Below are 24,600 nucleotides of genomic sequence, written 5' to 3' on the forward strand. Positions count from 1 at the left end.
ACATTTGCAAGAGGCTTGTTATTTTGGGCTACTTATCTTCTTTTCTTTCTTACTTGACCAATATCACATCTTGGTGGTTAGGGACAGCATGGCTAATGCACCTCTGTAAAGAAGTACAGTAATTTACAGCACAGCATCTTCACAGTACAGTACAGCATCTTTGTAAAGAAGTACAGAAGATTTATTTGAGAATCACAGTAAGAGACATCTCTCAGCTCACAGCCAATGACTGTTCACTGAGGCTAAAAATTTGGAGGCAGCCAGATATCCGTGTTTAGTTGCATCACTCTTGCATGCAACTGGCTGCAGAAGTTGGTGAACAACAACAACATTAAGCTGACAGGTAACAGATGTTATGCTGGACTGCTGTCCGTATGTACTGATAAGAAAATACACTGAAGAAAAATGGCCATTGAAGCGTAATTTATTATTCAGTAATTTTTAATACAGGAAAGGTGTCAGTTTTAAACCTATATATACAAACTTACAGTAAATGATCAGTTGTTTCAAGGAGAGACAAGCTGCACTAAATCCAGTTTTAGTTGTATAAAATTTTAAAAATCTTTTCATAATTTAGATTTATTTATAGTATATACAGACTTTTATTGAAAGATGAACACACAATGGGTACAATTTCCTCATACTAGTTTAAAAACAGATTCACATTGTACATACTTCCTTTTATATTCAGTGGGAAACTTCCATAGCTTGGTTTTATTTGTTACTCAGCCACTTCATGATTAATTTTGTATTAGTCCAGCTATCTGAAGCTGTAACTCAAGGAGCAGAATTGCATAGAAAGGACTTCTTTGTACAGACTCAGTAACACTTTACATATTGAGTCACATTTTCTTTTACAGGAAGTTTCCTCAAAATAAGGAATAGTTTTAAAAAATTAATAATGACAAATATTGGTATTACTAGTCCCAAGAATACCAATAAGAAAGGATTAGGACTGATATTAATATAGTGGAAGATAAATAATAAAATAACTGGCACTCTAAAAAGCTTCTCTAATCCATAAGTAGCCCAGACAGCATTAAAGAATTACACACTATATCAAGTCTGGTAGAGGTAGTGGTAAAGGCCACTGGAACTGTACATGAGATATTAGTCCATTTTTATAATTCTCTAACACAACTAGAAACATCTTGAAAATATGTTTCTTTATAATATAACGAAGTACCATGAATGTATTATTCTCTTTGGTTTATGAATTGGGGATTGTTGACTGCAGTATTTTTACCTAAAATGCTACCCTACCATTGCTGTATAACAGTTGATAGGGGAAAAAACAGAAAACCTCTTTAAAAGGATATATATTTGGACTGCCTGCACTAGCACAGAACTTATTACTTTATTTGGAGATCTGCATGTATGCACAGCAGAACATTGTTCCTTGAAGGAGTGGCCTATAGATATTTTCCTTAAACTACATTTTAGCATCTTATACAGATTAATAACTGTAATCTTTTTTCCTAACAGAGGATTTTCTAGTCAATACGAAAGTAGTTACACAGAAAAATACTTAAGCTATGTAAGACCATAACAGAACTTAGAAGCTGAAGTTTGTCGTATTAAGCCAGCAATATATACTAAACAGGCACAAAGTAGTTACAAGAACTTACTTGATCAAAACATTTTTGGAGTGTGTCATAGGAATTATTGCCTCAGAAATGCATAATAAATTACAATTTAAAAGGGTCAAAAATACAGGATAAAATAATGTTTCCATGTCAACTGAATAAAAATAATTTATTTACAGATCATGAGGAAAAACATAAAAGACTTTTCTTTTTCAAATAAATACATGTCTTAAGGGAACACTTCCACCGACTAAAAAAATAAATTTGTATGATTAAACGAACAGTTCTTATGTACTAAACAAAACCATAAAAACATTCAAAGGAAAATAGTGCAACCATGTCAGAGCATAAAGCTGATGTTTGTCATTTTACCTTTTAGCCTCAAGACAAGGTAACCTTTTAAAGTGAAACAACAGAAAAAATTATGCATTCATTATTTCCACATATAAATACATTCTTTAATTTCTAGATTTAAACATTCCAAGTTCTTTTGCTTTAACATAAATTCAACACAGTATTATGTGAACATTCAAAATATGATGGAACTGACCATGACAGGACTTCTAAAATGAGTTCCAACTGAGCTATAGCTATATCCCCATTTAATAGTGCATTTTCAGTCCTCTAGACGTTGATCATAAATTTACTCCAAGGTAAAACTTTGTTAACAGCTAACAACCTTCAACCCTGAATCTTATTTAGAAAACAACACTGTTGCAAATTAAAGTTGCTTTACATGACACAAAAAAATTACAGAACTTAATAAATTGATGCAGGCTACATAATTTGACTAAATAACGTAAGGTAGATTTTGGTTATTAAAATAAATGAGAAACAAAAGTACTGAAAACATCAGTGGCCTGCAGAGAGGGAAAAACTGGTATGGAGGCAAGTCCCTGAACTTACATCCTTCAACCAGCCTCTCTACAAACATGGATACTCTCATGGCACCCTCTGTATGATAAAAATATTAGATATGAAAGCAATTATTACACATGCACACATGCTGCTAATTCTGGGATGTGAAACCCAGAGACATTTTGCAAGAGATACTCCTGATGTTGTGACACAGGTGGAGAGAAGGCCAAGGGACAGCTACAGATACTGAAATCACCAAGATTATAGTCAAATTCTTCTACATAGTGGGGGAAAACTGTTAGAAATTTGAAGTCATTTGGGGAACTGAAGTTGGACATGAAGAGACATGTTTATACAGAAAAGGAGGACAAGTATGAGAACATCTTGCCCAGAACAATAGTAGTATACCTCTGTCCTGGAGCATTTTCACAGGCAGGCTATCCAACCCCACAGATAACCAAATCTAGGACTAGCCAAAGTCCATCTCTGCTTGAGTCCTTGGAAGGCTGGACAAAACCACCTCCAGAAATCCTGCCTGCAAATCACTTTATGTGATTCTCTGCGTCCAGCCAAAACACTTTGCTCATGCAGGTGTGTCAATAATGTTTAAGCAAACATTGCACCTCATTTACTGGAGGCCAAGACCACGGAACTGGTCAAACACAGTAGCTCAGGACCCACACTTAGAACACTGATCCCTAGTCCAGGCTCTCCAAGCTAACAACACCGAATGAGAAACATTTTTGGAACATAAGTAACAATTTATAATCTTGATCTTACCCCGAGAAAATGCAAATGCCTACATGCTGAAGGCTCACACTTCACAAACCAAGGACTATATAACCTTCCTCTCTTTTCCCTACTGCAAACACTTCCCAAATTAATTTTCCTTCCATTTCATTCATATGGACAAAAGGAAGGGTTCACACAAACAACACAGAAAAGGCCCTCACCAAAACAGTCAGTTATATTTGGCTTTTCTGCTCAAAGAAGCTAACTGAAGCTCTATTTTTTTTTAATAATATAGGGTTAACAGTAAACAATATGTATGTGATTAGGCATATTCCTGATACACTTGAGTGTCCTGCATTCTCTGCCACATGCTTCAGATAAGTCTCAGAACCACAGTGAGGCATCCTGTACTGCTGTGTGGGAAGACACTACAGCCCTGAAATCTCCTGCATCGAATTAGGCAGCATGTGAAGATTCTCCTAGTACTTCAAAAAACCCTCACCAAACATGTTTTGTCTTCTAGGTCTGAAGAATTATACAGTGAAATAAAATGTCTTATTCATTCTGGCATTAGATTTCTCTCTCTTGGTGAAAAAATTTCTGATAATTACCTAAGGATTAGCTGCTCTGATTACATATTTGAAAGGATGCCTCAAACAAATTCTTTTCCTAGTTAAAACCTTTTTATTATTTCTAAATTATGAACCTTCCTGTTTATCAGATCTCTATGTTTTATACAAGAGATAACACAGTACAGGCCATACGGTGCTGATAAAACGCAGCAAACAGCTGCTAGTCATATGGTTTTTCCATCAATTGATAAAACTTTACCCAGGTTTGATTTACTTAACTAGGCTTCAGCTTGGAGATGTTTTACTAATGGAAACAGAGGAGACAACAGTTTTCTGGCTCTGAAAAGGTCCTATCCTATTTTGATCAAAATCAGTGAAAGTTAAGAAGAACTGGATTTTGACCACTAACTGTAGAAATGCCCATGATTTTTTACTACATTATGGAACTCTTGGGAACTATTTTAAGCAAAATTCAGTTTAGAGATGATGACACCTAAAGCTACCACCCTCTGGTAAGTTTCTCAGAACTTTTCTAAAATCAGTTGAAAGAACTCTCATTAAAGTGATTGCTGTTCATTCCAGGGCTCTCTTTTACTGAAAAATTTATACAAATGCTTGTGCATGTGCAGCAATTCTTTCACCTACTGATTTAAAACTTACAAAAATGTATTAAAATATATATTAAATCAGACTCCTACATACTATTACAATCTTTCAGTTAGTGACTGAATAGAAGATATTTGTAAAAGCAAAGGAAAAATTACAACTTGTACCAGTTTGTAGTAACAATAAGGATCTAACTTAAATAGGCAGAGAGATATTGGATCATAACTCATTTCGGCAATCCTACATATCACAGGTGTTACATTCTCTCTGGAATTTTGAACTGTAATAGTCCAGACAAATGCTTCTTTCACCTCTTAGCTGTGTAGGATCAGTTATAAAGTCTATTTCTCACTTCTTAATCAAACCCCAACACTCGAAATGAAATACATTCTAACTAGCCAACTTTTGAGGAACTGCAACAGAATACCATGCACCTGCCACTGTCTTCTCCTGATAAAATCATTCTGGTTCCCCTAAACTTAAGGATTACTTAGACCTAGGCAACCCTTAATGGTTTGGAGTTTTCTTAAGAAATGTTTAATCAACATATATTTAAGGCTGTCAAAAACTAGATAAGCAGACTCGATCAAAAAGAGATTATATTCACTGAAGCTGTAATTTTTTCTTTACCTGTGAGTGATATTGGATATTACTACGTTCTATATATAAAGAAATACGAATGCCATAAAGAAACATGCAGGTAGAGACAATAATATATATTACAATATTGTATGCAGTGACTACTGTAGCATTGATTCTGAGCTCATTGCACTGAATAATATTACTATAAAAAACTGAAAAAAGAGACTATGAGATGAAGCAATTTCACAAATTTGAATGAGTAGAAAGTACAGTCTGGATTTTGAAGATTATGTGTAGCTTCTAAATATACAATGTATAAATCCATAATAAAAGGAAAACACTACTGAAATATTTTGGTTTAGTTGTTAACTTGGGTTTTTTTAAATATACAAGTTATTTAGTTAAGGAAAATTATCTATCATTTAAACATTACAACAGTTTTTTGTGAGTGCTGACTTTTTGACAGGTGTCCCAGCCAGGCTGGTTACTGATCTTGTATCATCTTGATTATCACTTCGTTTTCGCACCTCACTGTAAAAAACAAAAATTTGCACTCAATTAACACATTTCTATTCATGTTCATTCTTCTATTTTTACCACAATATGCTGCAGAGTTCATCACCATCTATTGTACGTCCAATACAATGTAAATTAGCACAGAATCAACGTGTCTCACAAGTTTCCAATTTGGAAATCACATTGACATTTCTATTCAATTCATAGTGATAAAAATATGATTTTTTTTAATTATCTAGTAACTCCCACATGTTCTGATTTATCTTCCATTTTCTTTTGAGAAGTTTTTATTTGATTCTGTATGTTACCATAAAAAAGAGAATGTTTATAGCTCTAAGTACAAAACCAAATAACTTCAGTTTCAAGTATGAATTTACTTTCATAGAATAAATGCATGCTGTTGGATGCCTTTTAGAATTGCAGACAAAAACTGTGCAAATATGACTGATTATGGGTTACAGAACACTTTCTTGGAACCATAACTTCTTTCTTACAGGTCTTTCAAAATTATACTTTAACGAAAAATGGCTTGAAAAGTTAGTAGAATTGTAGTATTTGGATTACACACTATTATAGAAATACCAGGGTGCTAAATGTACATAAACAGAATTTCTATCTGTAAATAATTTAGAGAAGGGGATATCAAAGAAAATATATGCAATTAGAATGGTCATAAAACTGAATAAATATTAATATGTGTAAAAGAATGAAAAAATAATTACACATAGAATTATTACATTTCAAAATAAATTATGAAAGTATCAAGAAAACAAATCCATGTGCAATTAAAATTACAATTCACTCAGCAAACAGGTCTTAAAATTGTGGGCTCTGTAACTGTGTCCTGGTTTAAACATTAATTATTGAGAGGGCTTTGTAACATTTTCAAGCAAAAATGTTATTTCATTAAACTGAGAATACATCCCATCTTGCATTTATCTATAATGATTTAACAGAGTATTATTTTCAAATTTTTTTAGCATTGGTACAATTTTAAAACTATATGTGTACCTTTCCATGTGCATTCACATAAAATGTCCTCTTCATAAAATATACTCAGATGTGTTTAGGTGAAAATAAAACATAGTAACTTACCGAGCAAGGTGAAGAACTGCTTCTACAATATTAGATCCATCTTTAGCACTTGTTTCACAGAACAGTGCATTGTAAGTCTGTGAGTAAAAATAAAATGTTAAGCTAACTGATCTGAAATGGCTCCCATGTGAATGGGTACATTTAATTACAAATTGTTTCCTGAATAACACAAAGAATGACAGTACACTTAAATGAACACGATTTCTGCTAGTGTACTTCACTGTCGAACACATTCTCTTTAGTATTGTAAATAAAACAGTAATTGTTTTTTAATTATTTCTGGTTTATAATCGTTATATTCTGAATTAATAAACTGAAAAAAAGCCACATTATAAACTTAATGCTCAAACTCAATCTTCTTGTCCACAAGACTATAAAATAGAAAGTGGCCAGGACAGGTTACTTAACCTAACTACTGTAACTATAGCATCTGGTTATTGTAGGTTAACGAAAAAAACATCATTCCACAGGTAACAGACATGGTATCTATCCCAGTATAATCAATCACTTGTGCAAGCACTCATCCATTCAAGACCCTTAAGACTCCTCCTATTCTACAAAATACAGGATTTGTGCATCGCTTTCACCCATACAAATACATGCAAAAAAAACTTGTTCACACTTCTATTTATAGCAGAGAATTTTTTTTTCTTTCTGCACACGGGGCACGAATACAAGAGTCTCTTGAAGATGAAAACACTCCACACAAAATCTGGACAGACACAAATCAGTCAATAGTGTGCCTCATATTTGAACTATTGAACAACTTCTATTTGGCAGCAGAAAAACTCAGTCGTCTGTCCATCCACCTTTTTACGAGAAAGACTGAGAAGTCTTTCAGAGCCAATAATGAACTTCAGCTCAGCAGACACCGAGATGTGATTTAACCCAGCAAACACCATCAAAACACAATAGTTTAATGCTAAGTGTCCATGAATCCTCATTACTTGACTTGGACAAATGAGTATAAAATTACCTTTGTTTACTAGTTTCTCACATGGTTTTCAGATAAAAATTCCTAAAACCGTTTTATACTAATGATGTGCACTTGGACCTTACCATAGCCAGCTTTTCTCCATAGTTTATAGGGACACACTTTTGCCCTTGTTCTGTAATATCTTGACGGAGATCTGCCTTGTTTCCAACCATCATAATTGGAATATTCTCATGAGTCGCATCCTGTAAGGAGTTGCATCCTGTTATTGCTAGAACATTCACAATACAAAGAAATGGCCAACATCATCATGTCATATCAACTTTCTTTCCACAAAGTCTTGTACACTAGTAGAAAAAAACTGACAAATTACAAAAGCTATGCTGAGAACTTTCTATAAACCACTCAAAATGTAAGCAGTCAGCTTACATATCAGCCCGTAAAGATGTGTTTCCATTCCCATAAGCCTTGTTTCCCAAAAAGGAATCTAATGTGTTAAGTTCATCTAATGGAATTGGTTACTGCATCTAAATGCTGTATGACAAAAGTACTAAGGGAAATGTAGCCAACTCCTATACCATGACTAAAAGAAAATGTTTTCATAATGAACTAAGTAATTTGCTTGCCACTTTCCCTCCTATTAAGCATCCGCAGCAGAAGAGGAAAACCCCTTGCACTATATGCAAATTCATATTCAAATAAAAAAAACAAGAAGCACAAGTAGAAAGAATTCCTGAAAATTTCACTGAAGCTATAGCTATTTTATATATCTAATATATTGGTTTAAAATACAAAGACTCCAAGGACTATTCAAGCCATCCAGAAGAAGGTATCTGAAATATGCTGTCACATTCATTTTAAAAGGAAGTGAATGGGAAGAGTGTCATTGCACAACATCCTTTAACAAAGATGTATCAGATTGAATTCTAACTGAGTATATCAGGATACATTTCGGACTTCTATTTCTATGACAGCCTCCAGTCTGGATAATTACAATTTACATCTAATATAATTTTATAAATTAAAAAAACCAATAATGTAGTGAAACATAGCTTCTAAGTTCTAACACGTGTAAGGGTCTTACCTCAATCATATCCACCCATTCTCTCACATTAATAAAGCTTTTTTCACATGTTACATCATATAGCAGTAAGACACCATCTGCTCTTCTGAAGTATGATTTAGCAATACTTCGAAATCTTTCAGAAAAAAAGAAAATATTTGCATAAGGCCACATTATCAAATAATAGTTCAGTTTAATATCACTAAGATATTAGATTTTTTCCAACCTTAATGGTTCTATGATTCAATGATTGACCTATACGTAACTTTCTAAATTGATTGCTCACTTTACTTCTTTGAAAAAGACAGAAATCCAATAAAATTATTTGAGGACTTCATGATCAATTACAGCCATCTTTGTCATGAACTTTCAATCTACAATCTTTCAATATACAATCCACTCAACCAAGTATAGTAACTAGGTATTTACAACAAGTATTAAAATATTCTTCACAAATTCATTACATGAGAAGAAGGCTGATTGGATTCCTACGTACACACAGCCAACACAAATCTTGGCCAATGAACATCTTAAACTGACTTCCACAGCACTAGATTAACCTCTTAAAAAGCCCTAAAAGCTGTTGGTAAATAAGTAATGGCTCTCAAGTAAAGATGTCATAGGATTTTGAGGAAACTTTACACAATATTTTGAAGAATCATGGATATACAATATACAAAGATAATTTTAGCAAAATTCCAAAGTCTTTGGAAAGAAGTTTTTATATACTAAATACAATGCAAATCGGGACCACGATTTTCATGGAAAGAATAGGAGATGGGGAGGAAGGGAAGGGAATCTCTAAGAAAAAGTCTGCTTAAAAATACAGGTGTAATAAGAACAAAGAAAGCTAAAGACTAAAAACAGAAGAAACCATATGCATCTGCTCCACCGTTTAGTATTGCCAAGGAGGGACACACAGATTTAGTTAATTGATCCTGCAGTGAACCTCAACTATTTCTCTTGATACCTCAAGCATCATCGAAGATAACGCATAAGCATTCCACCTGTCTTGAGGTCTCAGCAGAGAAAAATTGCATCTGTTTACAGATACTTACATATGGACCATACAATTAATGCTTTTTTCCAGCTAGATGAAAAAAAGGCAAATGACTTTTACAAACAAAATAACTCAAATAAGGTAAAGTGCAGGGTATATCACTAACCTCTCCTGCCCAGCTGTATCCCACAGCTGTAACACTGTAGGTTCTCCATCAACAATTAGTCTTTTCATTTGAAAATCCACACCTGAAAAAATCATGTTTATAGTCTAAAATAACCCATCAATAATCTTAAAGAAACCACAAATAAAAAGGGGCTACATATAACAGTTTATCCAAAATTCATATTTTTTAATAGGTTGTGAGATTTCAGTCACTCATGCCCATACTTCTGAATTGCAATAATCCCCTGAATGTATTTGCCTTTTCGGAGAAGAATTTATATAAATTGCAAGTCTGAACAATAAGCAAGAACTCTCGCTGCTTTATTTCGCTAAACAGTTTTATCAAAGAAGTGAAAATACACATAAAAACCTTGATTTCAAATACCAAGGAAGAAAAAGATAAATTAGAACAAAAATCCTGACAAGAGGCAATAAAACAAACATAAAAGTATGATTTGATTGGAAGACAAAATTCAGTCTTTGGAATCCTTAAGACTTAAGTTTGTTAGCTGACAAGTACACTAATATACAGAAATCAGTCAGAAATCCTTCTAGCTGTACTTAAAGCAAAGCTTCAATAACACTTTGAAGAAATTGCAACAAAAAATGGTAGGAAAGACATGAAAGGATAGTACGAAATACTACGGAAAGAGTGAAGTGTTGAGAAAACAAGAAAGCAATGAAAAATGCAGAAAAACTCATACACACACTGAAAATTCCTTACACAGACATTCCTTCTCTGGTGCTTTGTGTTATTCAGAAAGAGGCTTCATAAAGAAAAACTAAATTAGACCAGCACCCTATCCTGTACTACAAACAGCTGTTATTACTAAGCTTTAGTACTCAATTAGGTCTCACAGCCTGCATAAGAAACTCTTTGTGTATATCCCTAGCAAGGAATCACAAAGACAAGCTTTTCATCCTCTTCACTGCAAAATGACAATAAAGTTAATTTCAATATTTTAAGAAGAACACCAACTATACCTAGAGTTGCACTGGTATTGCCTTGAAATTCATTCTTGCAAAGTCTCATAAGAAAACTGGATTTTCCCACTGCTGCATCTCCAGCAAGAACAATCTTGTAAGCCTTCTCTGTACTGGGGTATTTTGGAGTGCATTCAGCTGCATCTGACTGAAAATAAAAAGAATCCCTCTGTAACAACTCATAAAAACCTACCCCTCAGTATCATTCTTTTCCATTTTTCCCCTGAAGAACTGCTTACCTGAGGGGTGAGAGCAGATATGTATTTCCTCGTTGAAGCAACTGAGCTGCTTCGACTCACTGGTCGTGAGGGCTTCCAGTCTAAAACTGCAGTGCTGTTAGCAGGACTGTATGCTTCTTCATCTCTGATCTCTGGAACCTGAAAGTATGAGTTAGTTCTCTGGTGAGAAAAGTATGTTTTTCTGGAAAGGCACAGCTAAGACTGAGTAAAACACTTTAAGAGTTTGGATTAAACAGAGATAAATGACCAGATACAGCTGTGCAAGTCTAATCAAAATATGGTGATAATTCTCTTCTCATAAATTTCTGTTTAGTATAATCTACATTTTGTCTTTTAATGTTTTTATGGTTTGGCATACATTCTTTCAGTACTCTAACAGAGCAAACTAATTTCTATAAGAAAATTTCAGCTTATAACAAAGTCACAGTAAACAATTAGGACAATACTTAATTTCAAAGCTTATTTTGCAAATATTAAGAATTTCCCCAAAGACATTACTCTCTATGTTATTAATACTCAAGCTAAATCAAGTAGAGCACAGCTGTAATCAACATTATTCACAGCAAAGTCTCCACAGAGATTAATGTCTATTAAATGAACAGTTTTTAAAAAAAAAAAAACATATTACACTGTGCTTGATATTATTTTTACTTTGTAGTCCTCAGAAACTCTTTCGATGTTACCAGCAATAAAACAGACACAGTAATACCTTCTTAGGTTTTTTTAATTCTCTAAGACTTTAGCCTGTAAATCAATGTGTGAACTAACAGCATTCTATCTCATATGTGCTTTTTTTCTCCACTGCCGCAGCATAGTAAGAGGAAGTGAATAGAAACCTATTTTATTTCTATCCATTTTTTTATCATTAGAAAACGAGCTCCTTTCTGCATACAGTTTGACAAACTTCAATAATCACAAACTTAAAAAATGAAATTATTACCTGAAAATTTATCAAAAAATGTAAATTCAGAAAGAGAACTACTTATTTATTCTCAAAATATCTTCACTAATTAATTTAAATATGTATGACCCAAATATTTACTTTTAATTGGCCTGTGGGCAAAGATCCATTTTATTTTATATACAGGAAGCTAATTTTGTCTCCAGTCAAAGGCTTTTCTCAGAGAAGAAGTAAATCTGGCACTTACATCTGTATCAGAAGCATCACCACCAAAGCCTTCTTGTATACACTGTGAGCTTTGAAAAATCCTTTGATGCCTATATTCCACTTCTGAGTCATACTCATTTGAATCTCTCAGGGTAGACAAACCACTGTCAAAACAGCTCTCAGGTAAGCTGTCAACTTCACAGTTTATCCTTTGCATCGGGTCACAAAGGGCTAAAGAATCATAATCTTCATCGACACAAGAAGAATGAGACGACCTAATAAGAAAACATTGGAGGGGGAAAAATAAAGTATTCCATATTATAAATCCCAATAATAAATGCTCTTCCCAACAAAATCTGAGCCCTTCTGGAATAGTCAATTCTTAGAAATGCTAATGTTATGTTTAGGACATATGTCAATCCCTATCTTGCCTTTACAAAGAATTTCTTTCTCAATCATATGTCTTGGGATGCTGAAATCAAATTACTTAATCTGTGTTACTGATGATCACTTTCCAAGTGTCAGTAATTATGACTATCTGTTAATTTTAAAAAGTCTATCTAAAAGACACTCAGAAAGTGATGTACTATGAAGACATGAGAAAAAGAAAAATACATATGATGTTTTAGTGAATTTTGGCCTACTCTAAGGCATCAAATGACCTTGACATACTGTATCTCATTTAAATTAATACATTTGTTCACAGAGGCATGCATGTGCATGCCAATAAGAAACAGCTATAAATGCAGAAGATGGAGCAGCCAAGTTCAGGAGATCAGTAATGGTGGAAGAATTCACTGAATAATTTTCTTACAGTTTGGTACACTATGCAAAACCTAAACTTTTACACAGAATTCCTCTCTTTTCCCTTTACCTTCCTTTAAAAGTCTTTTTTTTCCTTCTGGATACTGTAATATATAAAAATATTTTAATTAATGCAGCAATGACAGTATGGATTACAGAAAAAAAGATTTTATTTATGCAAATAAAAACACAGAAAAAGGAAGGTTAATAGAGTGAACCCTAAGAAAACCAATATCATAGAAAAGGTTACAATGGCTACAATCATTATCATGCTCCTTCAGCAAGACAGGGACAGGCATCAACGAAAGTGAGGCAGTAAAGGTCTCCAAGTCATAGCAGAGCAGAGCGGGTCTGGCTTAGCCCTGTTGGGAATGGATGTGATGCACAGACCTGCTAAACCAGACAAGGTCAGCATCAATCCTTGTAACAACAGCTGGCTCCCAGAGGGGCTCCCCTGTGATGGCACAACACAGGAGAGTACACTGGGGAAAATCACCAAATTATGAAGCTTTACTGAGTCGAATTCTTCCCTGCACCTGGCCAAATGGGGGTGACAGTGGCATCATTTTCCTATGCAGTAACATTCAGAACCATCTAATTTACACCCCTTCAGGCTAATGAATAATCACATGTATGCATTGTGATCTTTGCTGTAGGATATCAAAGCATACATGGTCTTTGTATTCATGCACCTACTAGCCTATATCAAATCACTGAATTACTGAGGAAGAGTGCATGCTATAACAAAGTTAAGCTTGTCAGGCATTCCCTGAAATAAAGTTCTTAAGCAGGCACTTCTCAACTGCACTGAACTATGAATTCAATGCTGGGAATTTCACATATGCTTAAAACAAGTTAGACCAAGATGAATCTTACAGACAAAAAAAAAATCATACATTTTAGAACAGATTGCTTAAATCATGTCAGTATACAAACCAATACCTCTTAATGCTGATCTGATGTCAGGAGACAAAGTACTGAAAACAAACAGGTTTTGGGACATTGACATCTCTTTCTGTCTTTTGATACTATCAAGTCACACATGTTATGATTAAACTTTATTCCTACCACATAACATATTCCTACCACACTTCCTTCTAAAGTGCCTTGTATTTCTCACTTCCGTGGAAATGCAAGGGTTGCACCATGTGGCATGTACTAATAAATATTCAAAAAGAACAACATAACCAAGCCTCCAGAGAGGTTTTAGTTACTCCCTCAGAAAATTACTGAATGCGATATGCAGCTTAGAGTGGATGCCTCTAAAAATTTTCAGAGGGTCCAACATTAGGGAATTGGGGTTTTGTGCATTCAGAATCAGGAAAGCGCTTTTGAGAAGCAAAACTTTATAGCCAGCAAACACATCTCACATGGAGACAACACAAGAAGAAGGACACTGCTGAATGAATGGGGATATTGTAAGTGTGAAGTGAAGTCAATTTAATTACTATCCAAGATAATTTTCTTTCTGGCAGACTACTAAAACCTCTATTAGAGATCTCTCCATGGTTTGGAATACCACTGAAAGAAAAAGAATAATATCCAAGAGATAATAAATAATAGAAGAATAATAAAAAGAAAAATAATCCATCAATTGATTAAGGACACACATTTTTGCTGATGGATCTGTTTAAAAAAACAAGTGTGAAAGCATAACATGATTGATAGCACTCAGGGTTGCCTCCAGTACCCACTGTCTTCAGGGAGTCTGAAATGATGAGGAAGTTCTGCTCAGTGATCTTTATCTAGTAAGTAGAAAACTAAGTACCTCTGACTATCTAATTGCATTTAGATAACTTAGTGTTTTTTTACTCTTATCCCATAAATATCCAAGTGCATCCACTATTCTTGCATGTCAGTGTGAGATAAGGCGATTTGAAGAATCAGGCCCACATTTGTACTAATTATTATATGTGAAAAAAAGGCATGCAAAACCAAAAATGTTTTATTTCTCAAGTACTGAGAAAGGCTAACAAAGGTCCTCAGAAGAATTTTACAGTTTCTTGGAGACAAAGAGGCTGAGACTCAAACTAGAATCAAAAGAGGCCAAGACCAGACAAGAGGCTGTCTGATGTCTCCACAAGTTTATGGCTTCTACTGAAGAGAGTTATTCTGAGCTTTCTGAAGTCATTGAGAAGATTCCTATTGACTTTAGTATATTTTGGATCATCTGCTAAGGTCATATAATTGTTCTAAATCAGACAGAACCATTGTCTGTTACTTAACACTAATCTCGTCTTCTAAGACAAGCCATTCTCAAATTAACAAAAGCAAGCCTGGCTTACCTGTCATACCGTGGGTTTAAAGGAGAATGTTCACCATTAAATTTAGGACTGCTTCCAGAAATGGTACTTCCTGGTGAGGTATTTGCCAACCGCTGCAACAGATACATAGTAAATGCACTATAACTTTGATGAACACAGAGGATTATACCTAGATTTGTTCATAAAAAAAATGCTCATCATCAAAATTACAAATTGGATGTATTTAATATATGTTTATTTATATTTTTAAAATATATATAGTTCATGTATATATATATTACCTCATACTTCATATATGACTGAGGGTCAGAAGGCTTATTACCTATAGCATTTATTACCATTTATTACTTATTACCTATAGCATTTAGGCTTCACCTCTGCCTTTATACTGAACATACTAGACATGTTCAACTACAAAAGAAAACAGAATTTCCAAGAGGATGATTTCATTGACTACCTCAAGACTCTGACCTCAAGACTATGAAATGCTAAGCTTTGAAAAGTGATATTTAGACCACGGCATGCTGACTACTGAATAAAAAGGGGAACTGTCACTAGCTGAGCTAGTTTCAGGAGAGCTACCTCCTAGTTCCTAAGAGAGATCGTGAAGGAAAGGTCTCAACTAATAGCATGTGACAAAAGTATTTTGTAAATTCTGCTGTGCCTCCATTTATTCACTGGAAACAGTGTCTTCTATGTAAGATGCTCATTTATATTTCCACGCATGACAGTTGAAAATGGTATCCATTGTTGCATCTGTAGCTTGTATCAACAAAAAGCAACACGCTCTGGTAGCTTGTATCAACAAAAAGCACTCATGTTCACTGGTATGGAATACTGCAAACAGGCAGTGAACTGACCCCTATTTTCCTCCTTCCTCTCCAGTATTGTCTTTGTGGGCCCATTATTCTGATCCCATCCTTCTAAAAAAGCTATATGCTTTCCTCATGATGCCCAATTATTAGTTTTAAGAGCTTTAACAGGTTTCACAGGACAGTAAAATGACAGTGTAGAGTAGTTTTTTTCTTACTTTAAAGCCTTCCTTTCTCTAGTTTGGAGGATTTCAAGCGACATTTGCTACAAGAGACTCCAATGCAGTTCTAAGAGCCCAAAATGGTCTGACTAAGGTCTCTATTAGTAGTCCATGCCATTCATATTCACACACAACACAAACATATTCCCTCTAGCACAGGAGAAACTGTTGATTTATTCACCTCATAAAGTATCACAGAATATTTTTTAAAATAGTAATTTTCCAAAGCAGTTGGAAAGCAGCTGTGCTCTAACAAAACTACAGTACTTAACAAAGTGTAAGTAAAATCTAAGAGAACTACACAGGAGTATTCCCACAGTGAGACCACTGAAAAAACCTCTATTTTCTCAGTATCCAGTGAGGTACCAGTTTAATTGTGCTGTGCTGATTCTTTCACCTTTTATGACAATGTAACAAAATCATAAATACATACCAATGATCTGTTGTACTTGCTGAAACTGTTTTCAAGTGCACTTCTTAAACCATCGTTGCTGTCATGTAATTTTCTATTAGCTGATCTAACAAGGAAACACAGTTCAACTTGCAGAACTCAAGAAAACATGAAAAACTCTCCAAAAAAAAATTTTCAAAATACTTCTAAAAAAAAACTTTTCTTCTTTAGCTAAAGAGTTACTAAAGAGTTACATGAAACTGGAAACACACTGACAGATACTCAAACAAATCACTGTGAATTTTAGGCTTCATGAGAAGCCCAGGAAGCCCATTTTCACTGGTACAGCATGGTCTCTGGTCAGTGGAAAAAAAGGTAACACCAAAAAACAAAAGCACCAAGAAGAACCCAAACAACCCACACAATAAAACAACTAGTACAGCCATTTCTGTACAAAATGACTACCCTTTAAATATTGCTGAGGTGATTCTAAAGACAAATATCATTAATCTGCTTGAAAAAAAGAATTTTTTTTGATAAGGATATTAAATAAAGATATAAAAAATCTATTCATTGTGACCCTTCTTGTGCACCTATTGCATAATACTGCACACTCTTGGTACTTTCCAGACAACAATTAGACACGGAGTTACTGGAGAAGCAAAGCCAATAGAAAAAGGAGCGAGTCAATAATTTTTATTGGACAGACATGGACAGAGTCAAATCACATTCAGCTTAACAGAAAGAAATGAAAGTTAGTGGGGCTAAGAAAAGAAATGGAAAGAAAACAACTAGAGTGTTAGTGGGTCAGTACCACTGCAGAATTAATACCACAGTAACATTTATGACAGTTGAAAACAACACTTTTTATGATAATTTAGGCCATTTCAGTACTTTAACTTGAAACTCTTCCCCAAATTTCAACCCAATCTTTTGCATACTTATCTCAAATATGTTGGGACAAAGTTTGGTAATAAAAAACCTGAATTTCTAAAAACTTACTGAAGTATTTCAATTTGTCTTTCCAGATTATCTCTGTCTTCAGTATACTCTCGAATAATTTCTAGATCCCTGGGGGAAAAAAAAAAAAAAAAAAAAAACAAACACCAAACTTAAATAAACTTATGCTTAACAGGATAGTCTTACATTTTCACCATATTGCCTTTGGCAGTTTACATTTATGCTGAAACATGATGAGAGCAGTTTTACACAAAGTAAGATAATTTGGTGACTTCATTAATCTCTGCAATTATAACTCAACAAAGACTGTGAACGAAAATGAATGTTGTACAAAATAACCATGGGAAAACACCATGAAACTGCTGTTTATGCTCCTTTAAAAGAGTAACCAGAAGTAGCTTCTATTCATTTTAGAAAAACAAATGGTTAAGATAGACATGGAAGGCTTCCAAAACTAAAATTTATACAGGTCCTCATGTGAGTGCAAGTCATGAAGAAAAAAAAAAAATCCTGATTCTGTACTGTTGTTTTATTCCTAATAAAGTGTCACTAAAATCAATGGATATTGTTGCAAGACAGAGAGTTTGCATCATAGCCAGAACTTGCTCTTTCAGAAACCTAACAAGATTTATGAGCAGCATTGATGACACGGTATCAAACATGTACCTACCCTTTAAGGCAAATTTAGAAAATAACAGCTGCTAACTGCATACATAATAATTACATCAGAGAATAGATTCTGGTTAACTTACCTCTCAGTGTTCAAAGACTGATCTGCATACTCGCTTTTCAAGGTATCTAATTCACTCTGCAGAAAAGCTATATTTGTCTGTGCTTCTAAGAGATCTTTCCTAAGTCTCTGATTTTCCTTCAAAATAGGAAGACATTAGATATTAGCTGTCACAGTCACCTCCACAAAATGTTGATATATTATAATAGTAGAATAAAAACCATAGTTTTTAAAAAGAAACGTAACACAAAAATGAGACACTATAAAATTTGGCATAGAGAGGGAAAGAAAATTAAAGAAGGCCAAATCAACAGAGAAGTCATTAAATTGACATGTGAGAACCTCTTAACTTTTTATTTTTCATTCAGTTACAAAAAAATGGGACCACAGGATCTCAAGCCATTTCTAAATGTCCTATATAGAATGTGTATATATTTAAACAGGTTCTTTTTCAATTTAAAAGATCCACATACACTAATCCATAACTTCAAAGGTTTACTTTCTAGATGACCATTAGTAAATGTAAAAAAAAAAAAAAAAAACCAAAAATCAAAACCCAAATCTCCACAAGTATAACAATCTGTATTGCAGATACTAAAACTGAGGCTAAATTAATATGTTAATAATAATAACATTCTCTTACCAGCAACATATCATGTATCCTTTTTTTCAGTTCAACTACATCTTCCCTGTGATTGACAGACTTGGACTGCTCCTCCAGCTTGAAGTATTAAAAAAATTCACAATTAATTTATTTGATTGTTCTGATTAAAAAAAAAAAACTTATGAAAATCACAATAAATAATTGCTAAAAAGTTTTACAGTTACTAAAGTTTTTAAAACTTAAGAGTTTTTCTGAATGTAGTAGCAGACAGCATTATTTCAAAAATCACTGGCTTTTTTTTCACTCTTTAGGTATGAAATATTCATAACTAGTGACACAGAAGACTGCCGTTAAGATAGAAACAGAGAGAAACACCAACTTAAAAAAATATAAAAAATTATTACTACCTCAACTATGTAGTACTTGGACAAGAAGCTCTCATGTTTCTTGTAAGAAATTTCCATTTCTGAAAATGTTCTTCTAAGCGCAATTAAATACAAAACCCAAAAAATATATCCACTTTGCTTGCCATAATTCTGATAAAACTTATAGCAAAAACCAAGGTCAAAATTAAACCCAAATTATGAAATATTTCAAAACATCATTCCTATCTGAGATTTCATTTTGCTTTATTACTAGAAATCAAATTACTATCTCAGGTTGCAGTTGAGTTCTAAAAAGCACTATACATAAAGTTGGGTACTAAAAGGCACTATATATAAATTACAATATCTGTGTTGCAAACTCCATCTTTATAAATTACAAACACTTAGTGGCAATATTTTGGACTATTTCTAATGGACCAAACATAAGACTAGGTAACTGCAATGCTAATAATGTGACAGACCCAGAAAATTGTTAAGCTACAGAATTTATGTAATAATTGCTGCTCCCTTTCCTAAGTATTTCAACAAATTACACAGCATGAATACAATAGCAGAGAATGACAACACAACCTAAAAATTATCTGCAGTTGCCATTTACTCATACAAATTAAATCAGAAACCTACAATTATGATTATCCATCTTAAGGGAAGCATTTAATGAGGTCATGATCTCTTAAAATACTTTAAAAAACTCACGAGACTTCAACTCACTTACCTTTTTAAGTTTTTTTATTGTCACCTGAAGATCCCCAACTTCAGTGTCATACTGACGCTTCAGCTCATTTAGTGCTTCTTCAGCCTTTTGCTTCTCCTGCAATATTTTCAATCTCATTAGAAGCTGAGACAGGTTTCAAATGTTTATCAAAAAATTCATTCATTGGTTTGGAAAGCACATGCTTTTTGCTTAGACAAATGTATCTTTCTATTCTGTCCCTTTCTGAAGATCCATAGGTTCTGATTCTGTAATTGCAGTCCACTTCTAAAACACTCACAGAAATAAAATAATGGCATGAGAGTAAAGATATGGGTCAATTCAGTGTTTTTCATTCATGATTCCTGCACTTAATATTCTCAATGTCACTTACTTTTTTACTTCTTTCTTTTTAATTTTTTTTTGCTTACAAGTGTTAGAACGTTAGAGGCCCATGTCAGTAAAAGCAGATGACAGCATCTCTAGTTTTAGATAAATGGTACCATCCCAGGAACAGAGACAAGGGAGTGGTTTCACAGCTGTCTATTCAATACTACCCACATCACCAGGATGGTCTCAGCAGTTGGAAATGGAAGCAACGTCATCTTTTACCAGGGCATATAGCAGGGTGTGTGCCTGTGTTTAAGAGACTGCACCAAGTACTGCCTGCAAGGATGCGGTGTGCTATTGACTGGCGTGTTTCACTCACTCCAATCACTCCCAGGGACTCCAGTTTCGCAACACAAGAAGTCAGAATGCAGCAGTGAGAAGTGGAGCCAATAAAACAGGTTGAGTTTTCACATGGAAGAGGCAGGCATAGATTTAGTTTAGAATTCAGAATTTCCTGTAGGTGACGCTGGCATTCACGTGTTAAAACAATAATCCAAGTAATCAATTTAAGTTGGATTCCCCTACTGTTGCCAACTACACGGACTTGTAAGTATTGTTGGGTAACTATTTGCTTCCCTTGAAGAAACAAAATACAGGATAGGCTCATGCAGAAGCAGGTGTCCCGGTTTGAGATCACTCTGACAAACAATAGCCTTGATTACAGACATTAAGATTAATGGCTTAGTACATTCCCACAAAGTAAATAACTTAACATTTACACTCAGGGCGTTTTAGTAGGTGCGGTATGTGGAGTTAGGAGCTACAAGGAACACTGGAGAGTGAAAATTAAAAAAGCCTTGTGAAAAACAAGTTAACAGACCATGCCTCATACCTATGGCTAGACGCAAACAGTGATTGAGAACACAGACTAGATGTAGATAATACACAGAAGATTCACTTCTGCATAATGCCAGTACATAACTGCAACCACACACATCCCAGTCATCTTTTTTAAGCAGTGAAAAACGGTATTTCAGTGATTTGTCACTTTTTGAGGACAGTAATTTTTCAGAGAAAATGTAATTGTTTTCTAAACATTAACAACTTAGCTTCTCTGGAAGTGAAAATTTATCTCTACTAAGAGCTGCATTATCATTAGTTAAACACATCAAATCACACTTTTTTTTGGCAGATGTGATATCTTTAAGATTTTTATGCCTTTATATTTTGTTTCTAGGAACACAATAGCCTTTATGGTGTGGTAGAACTGTTTTCTCCTGTACAGGAAAAAAAGCTACTTGAACTAAATCTATCAGAATACCATTTACCTTCACATGTCAATTAGTGTGAACTACTTAAAATCAGCAAGTTGTCAGACAGCAGTTTGTTACTTCTGCTTCTGCAAGTACTCTGGTAAAACAGCCCATAGCAAATACATATAGATGTTCAGTACACCACGTGTCCAACCAAGCAATAATTATGCTCATACTATAAGTATTAATTAAAGCATTTCTTATGCCCTCATTAAAACACTTTCACAAACTGTTATGCCCATATAAAGTTTGGCCTATCTCAAATGAATGTAGTAATAATTCAAAATGAACCAGCGAGCTGGTCTTCCTCCTTTGAATTATTCAGTCACATGTGGCTCTAATATATCTCTCCCTGGGTAACAGAAGAGGATTTTTACTCCTTTTCATATAGACTGCAAGTGGGTTGAAACAACGGATAAAATTGAGCAGATCAAAACAGAATTTCCCATTAAGTTTGAGGGGCCCAGGCCCTCACACATTGCTATCACAGTTACCCCTCTCTTAAGTCTCTAAAATGTAGTTGCAGGAGAATGGAGGAAAGAAAGATCATTACTCCAAGCAGACATACAAAGCAGGAGCAAATAATCAAAGCAATAAATTATACATTAATTATTTTACTAGGAGTATTAGATTACATTCTTTAGTGCTGAAATATAATTTTCTCCAGTCTGTTTTCAATACTCGTCTCAGAAAGAAACTCTTCTTGGCCAGTATGTTCCCACAAAAGGGACAGGCTTTTTTTTCTTGGTTTATTACACCTAAGCAGATACTCCTCTTTAGGAAAGCATTAAGATCATGCATTCTTTCATCTCATGCATAGCATTTTTTCATCCAGGCCCTGCCTAGAGCAGCTTTGAGTCAGTCCATCAGGATCAAAACCACACGTGGCCATCAATCCTGCTTAAGATCACTCAGAGTTCAATAATTATGAAATGCTGTAAATATAAAATACTCACTTCCTTTTTAACTTTATGCTCTGCAGCCTGTATCCGTAGTTCCATCTCTTCCTCTAACTCACTGAGTTGAACCGCTGCTTTGTCCTGAGCCCTAAAATTTAGAAGAAAATATTCTCTTAGGAATTGCCCTCCGGCTTGAAAGAAACACAGTGTGAAACTATCTGCCCACCTCAACTGAAACAAATTAGACAGAAAGACAGGGAAACAGTTTAACATTGCCCAGACCTTGAAAAGGGTGTGGCTAGGAACCTAAATCGCAAATTATTTTGAAGACACTGGCAAATTAGATTTTAAATAACAGCTGCAAGCTGATGATTAGCATTAAATACATCTGCACTTTTAAAATTAATTTACAAAGATGAAAGGTGCCCGTCATTATCTTATGAAGAGACTTCAAAAGCAACTTGCATCACCCACACATACATGATCTCTCTTCTGAGCTAATCTGCTTGGTTTTGGCAGTTATGATGTGAGACTGACAGTGCCAAGTAGTTAAAACAGGTAAATACAGTCCTTGAAGCTCACAAAGCAAAACTATGATTTCTAAAATTAAAGTATAGTGGACATGTACGATAAAACTCAAAGTTGCAGCCAAGGAAGAGGAGTCAAAATGTTTTAAGGCATTTAACTAACAACAGAGTCTGCAAAAATTTGGTCCAGAATTTAACAAAAGTATGAACAGGCAATCATTTGCAGGCTGCTATATGTGCTTATGCACAAGGGTATGCATACAAACTAACTTCAGAACTCAGTTTACAGAAATACTTTGCATGGCATATTTTAGCATTAGCTCTCAATAGTTTAATCAATAAAAGCATGAGAAGAGGAATAAAAAAGAAACTGCAGAACTGAACTAGAAACACAATTCACTATACCTTTTTACCGCTATGGCCAGAGTTTCCATCTCTGTGCTTTGAAGTTTGATCTCTTGGATGAAGTTCTTAATGACATGCTCATATGGCTGGATTAACCTTGGTTCTGCTATGTGTATGTTCTGATACAGAACACTGACCTGCTCTTGTCTGAAAAAGAGAGATATGCACATTTTAATGCACTTATTTGGAACAATGTTCTATTACAGGTTTGAGAAACTTACAACAAATTAAGATATTCCCCTCTTTACCTATTTTTAAAATTTGGCAAGCTAGATACAGGCTTTCAACACTCAGGACAGTATGTCTAAATTCTTTAAATTATGTTTACCATTTCCACTTCTCTAGTTTAATATAGCTACTGCAAAAAAAAAAAAACAAAAAAAAAAAAAACAAAAAAACAAAACAAAACAAAAAAAAATAAACAAACTGCCTACTTCTGTTCATAGTGTAGTGAAGAGAATGCCACTGGAGTAGCCCACAATGTATATCAAGTTTCTCGATTGCTCTAATGTTAATCATAATCCGTGAAGAAACGTAAGATTTCAGGAGGTTGCATAAGAACTGAAAACGGGTATGAATGCCAACTACCTAAGTTAAAAGGTGAAGAAGAGACAGAGGGAGGTGGGCTGCAGGCAAAATAAGAATACAGCTCTTCAGTCTCACACAAATTATTCCGGTCTCCATCCAAATAAATCTGTCAGTATAAGAAGTTAATTCTGTATATTACTCTCATGTGAAAAATGACAGATATATCTCATAAAGAAGAAAGAAAACATTTCTGTTGGTATTTTAGTTGTTAAAAGCTCTCCTGAAATTCACAGTGAAAAGTTGCCTCAATGCAGGAATAGCATATTCTGATTTCTATTTAATCTGGACTAATTTACATAGATTGCATGCTTTTCTAATTGTTGGAGCAAAGAACCTTTACAAGACCAAAAAAAAAAATAATAGCGTAAGAGCCAAACCTCTATTACAAAGTCTACTACACAAATATCACTGATTTCTGTTCATGCTACTGGTATGTCATGCAAATCTTTGTTTTACATGCTAGGTTCCAACTCCTGGATTACATTAGGCAACATAACAGAAAATATTCTGGAACACAATTTAGCTGTCCTAAGGAAAACTGAATGTGATTGACATAGACTATATGCTAGAACATGAACACATACTCAACAACTTAAATACAATACTTAAACGACTCAACACTTAAAAACCAAATG

At 34.3% G+C, this 24,600-nt stretch overlaps 1 protein-coding gene across 1 annotated transcript in view; it reads right to left on the reverse strand.

Annotated features, from left to right (window-relative positions):
- Positions 1 to 425: 425 nt before the first annotated feature.
- Positions 426 to 24,600, reverse strand: part of RASEF (RAS and EF-hand domain containing) — a 33,654-nt gene continuing 9,479 nt past the window's right edge. The window contains exons 2-17 of the mRNA XM_063180497.1: positions 23,378 to 23,524; positions 22,503 to 22,593; positions 19,928 to 20,023; positions 18,866 to 18,943; positions 18,245 to 18,360; positions 17,535 to 17,603; positions 16,575 to 16,659; positions 15,130 to 15,221; positions 12,081 to 12,315; positions 10,933 to 11,070; positions 10,694 to 10,841; positions 9,711 to 9,792; positions 8,566 to 8,680; positions 7,607 to 7,726; positions 6,548 to 6,624; positions 426 to 5,467 (exon numbers count right to left, since the gene is read on the reverse strand). Coding sequence (XP_063036567.1) covers positions 5,359 to 5,467; positions 6,548 to 6,624; positions 7,607 to 7,726; positions 8,566 to 8,680; positions 9,711 to 9,792; positions 10,694 to 10,841; positions 10,933 to 11,070; positions 12,081 to 12,315; positions 15,130 to 15,221; positions 16,575 to 16,659; positions 17,535 to 17,603; positions 18,245 to 18,360; positions 18,866 to 18,943; positions 19,928 to 20,023; positions 22,503 to 22,593; positions 23,378 to 23,524 — 1,798 coding nt within the window. The 3' untranslated portion in view covers positions 426 to 5,358. The remainder of the gene's footprint in view (positions 5,468 to 6,547; positions 6,625 to 7,606; positions 7,727 to 8,565; positions 8,681 to 9,710; positions 9,793 to 10,693; positions 10,842 to 10,932; positions 11,071 to 12,080; positions 12,316 to 15,129; positions 15,222 to 16,574; positions 16,660 to 17,534; positions 17,604 to 18,244; positions 18,361 to 18,865; positions 18,944 to 19,927; positions 20,024 to 22,502; positions 22,594 to 23,377; positions 23,525 to 24,600) is intronic.

The sequence above is a fragment of the Melospiza melodia genome, chromosome Z (genome assembly GCF_035770615.1).
Source record: "Melospiza melodia melodia isolate bMelMel2 chromosome Z, bMelMel2.pri, whole genome shotgun sequence".
Taxonomy (NCBI): domain Eukaryota; kingdom Metazoa; phylum Chordata; class Aves; order Passeriformes; family Passerellidae; genus Melospiza; species Melospiza melodia.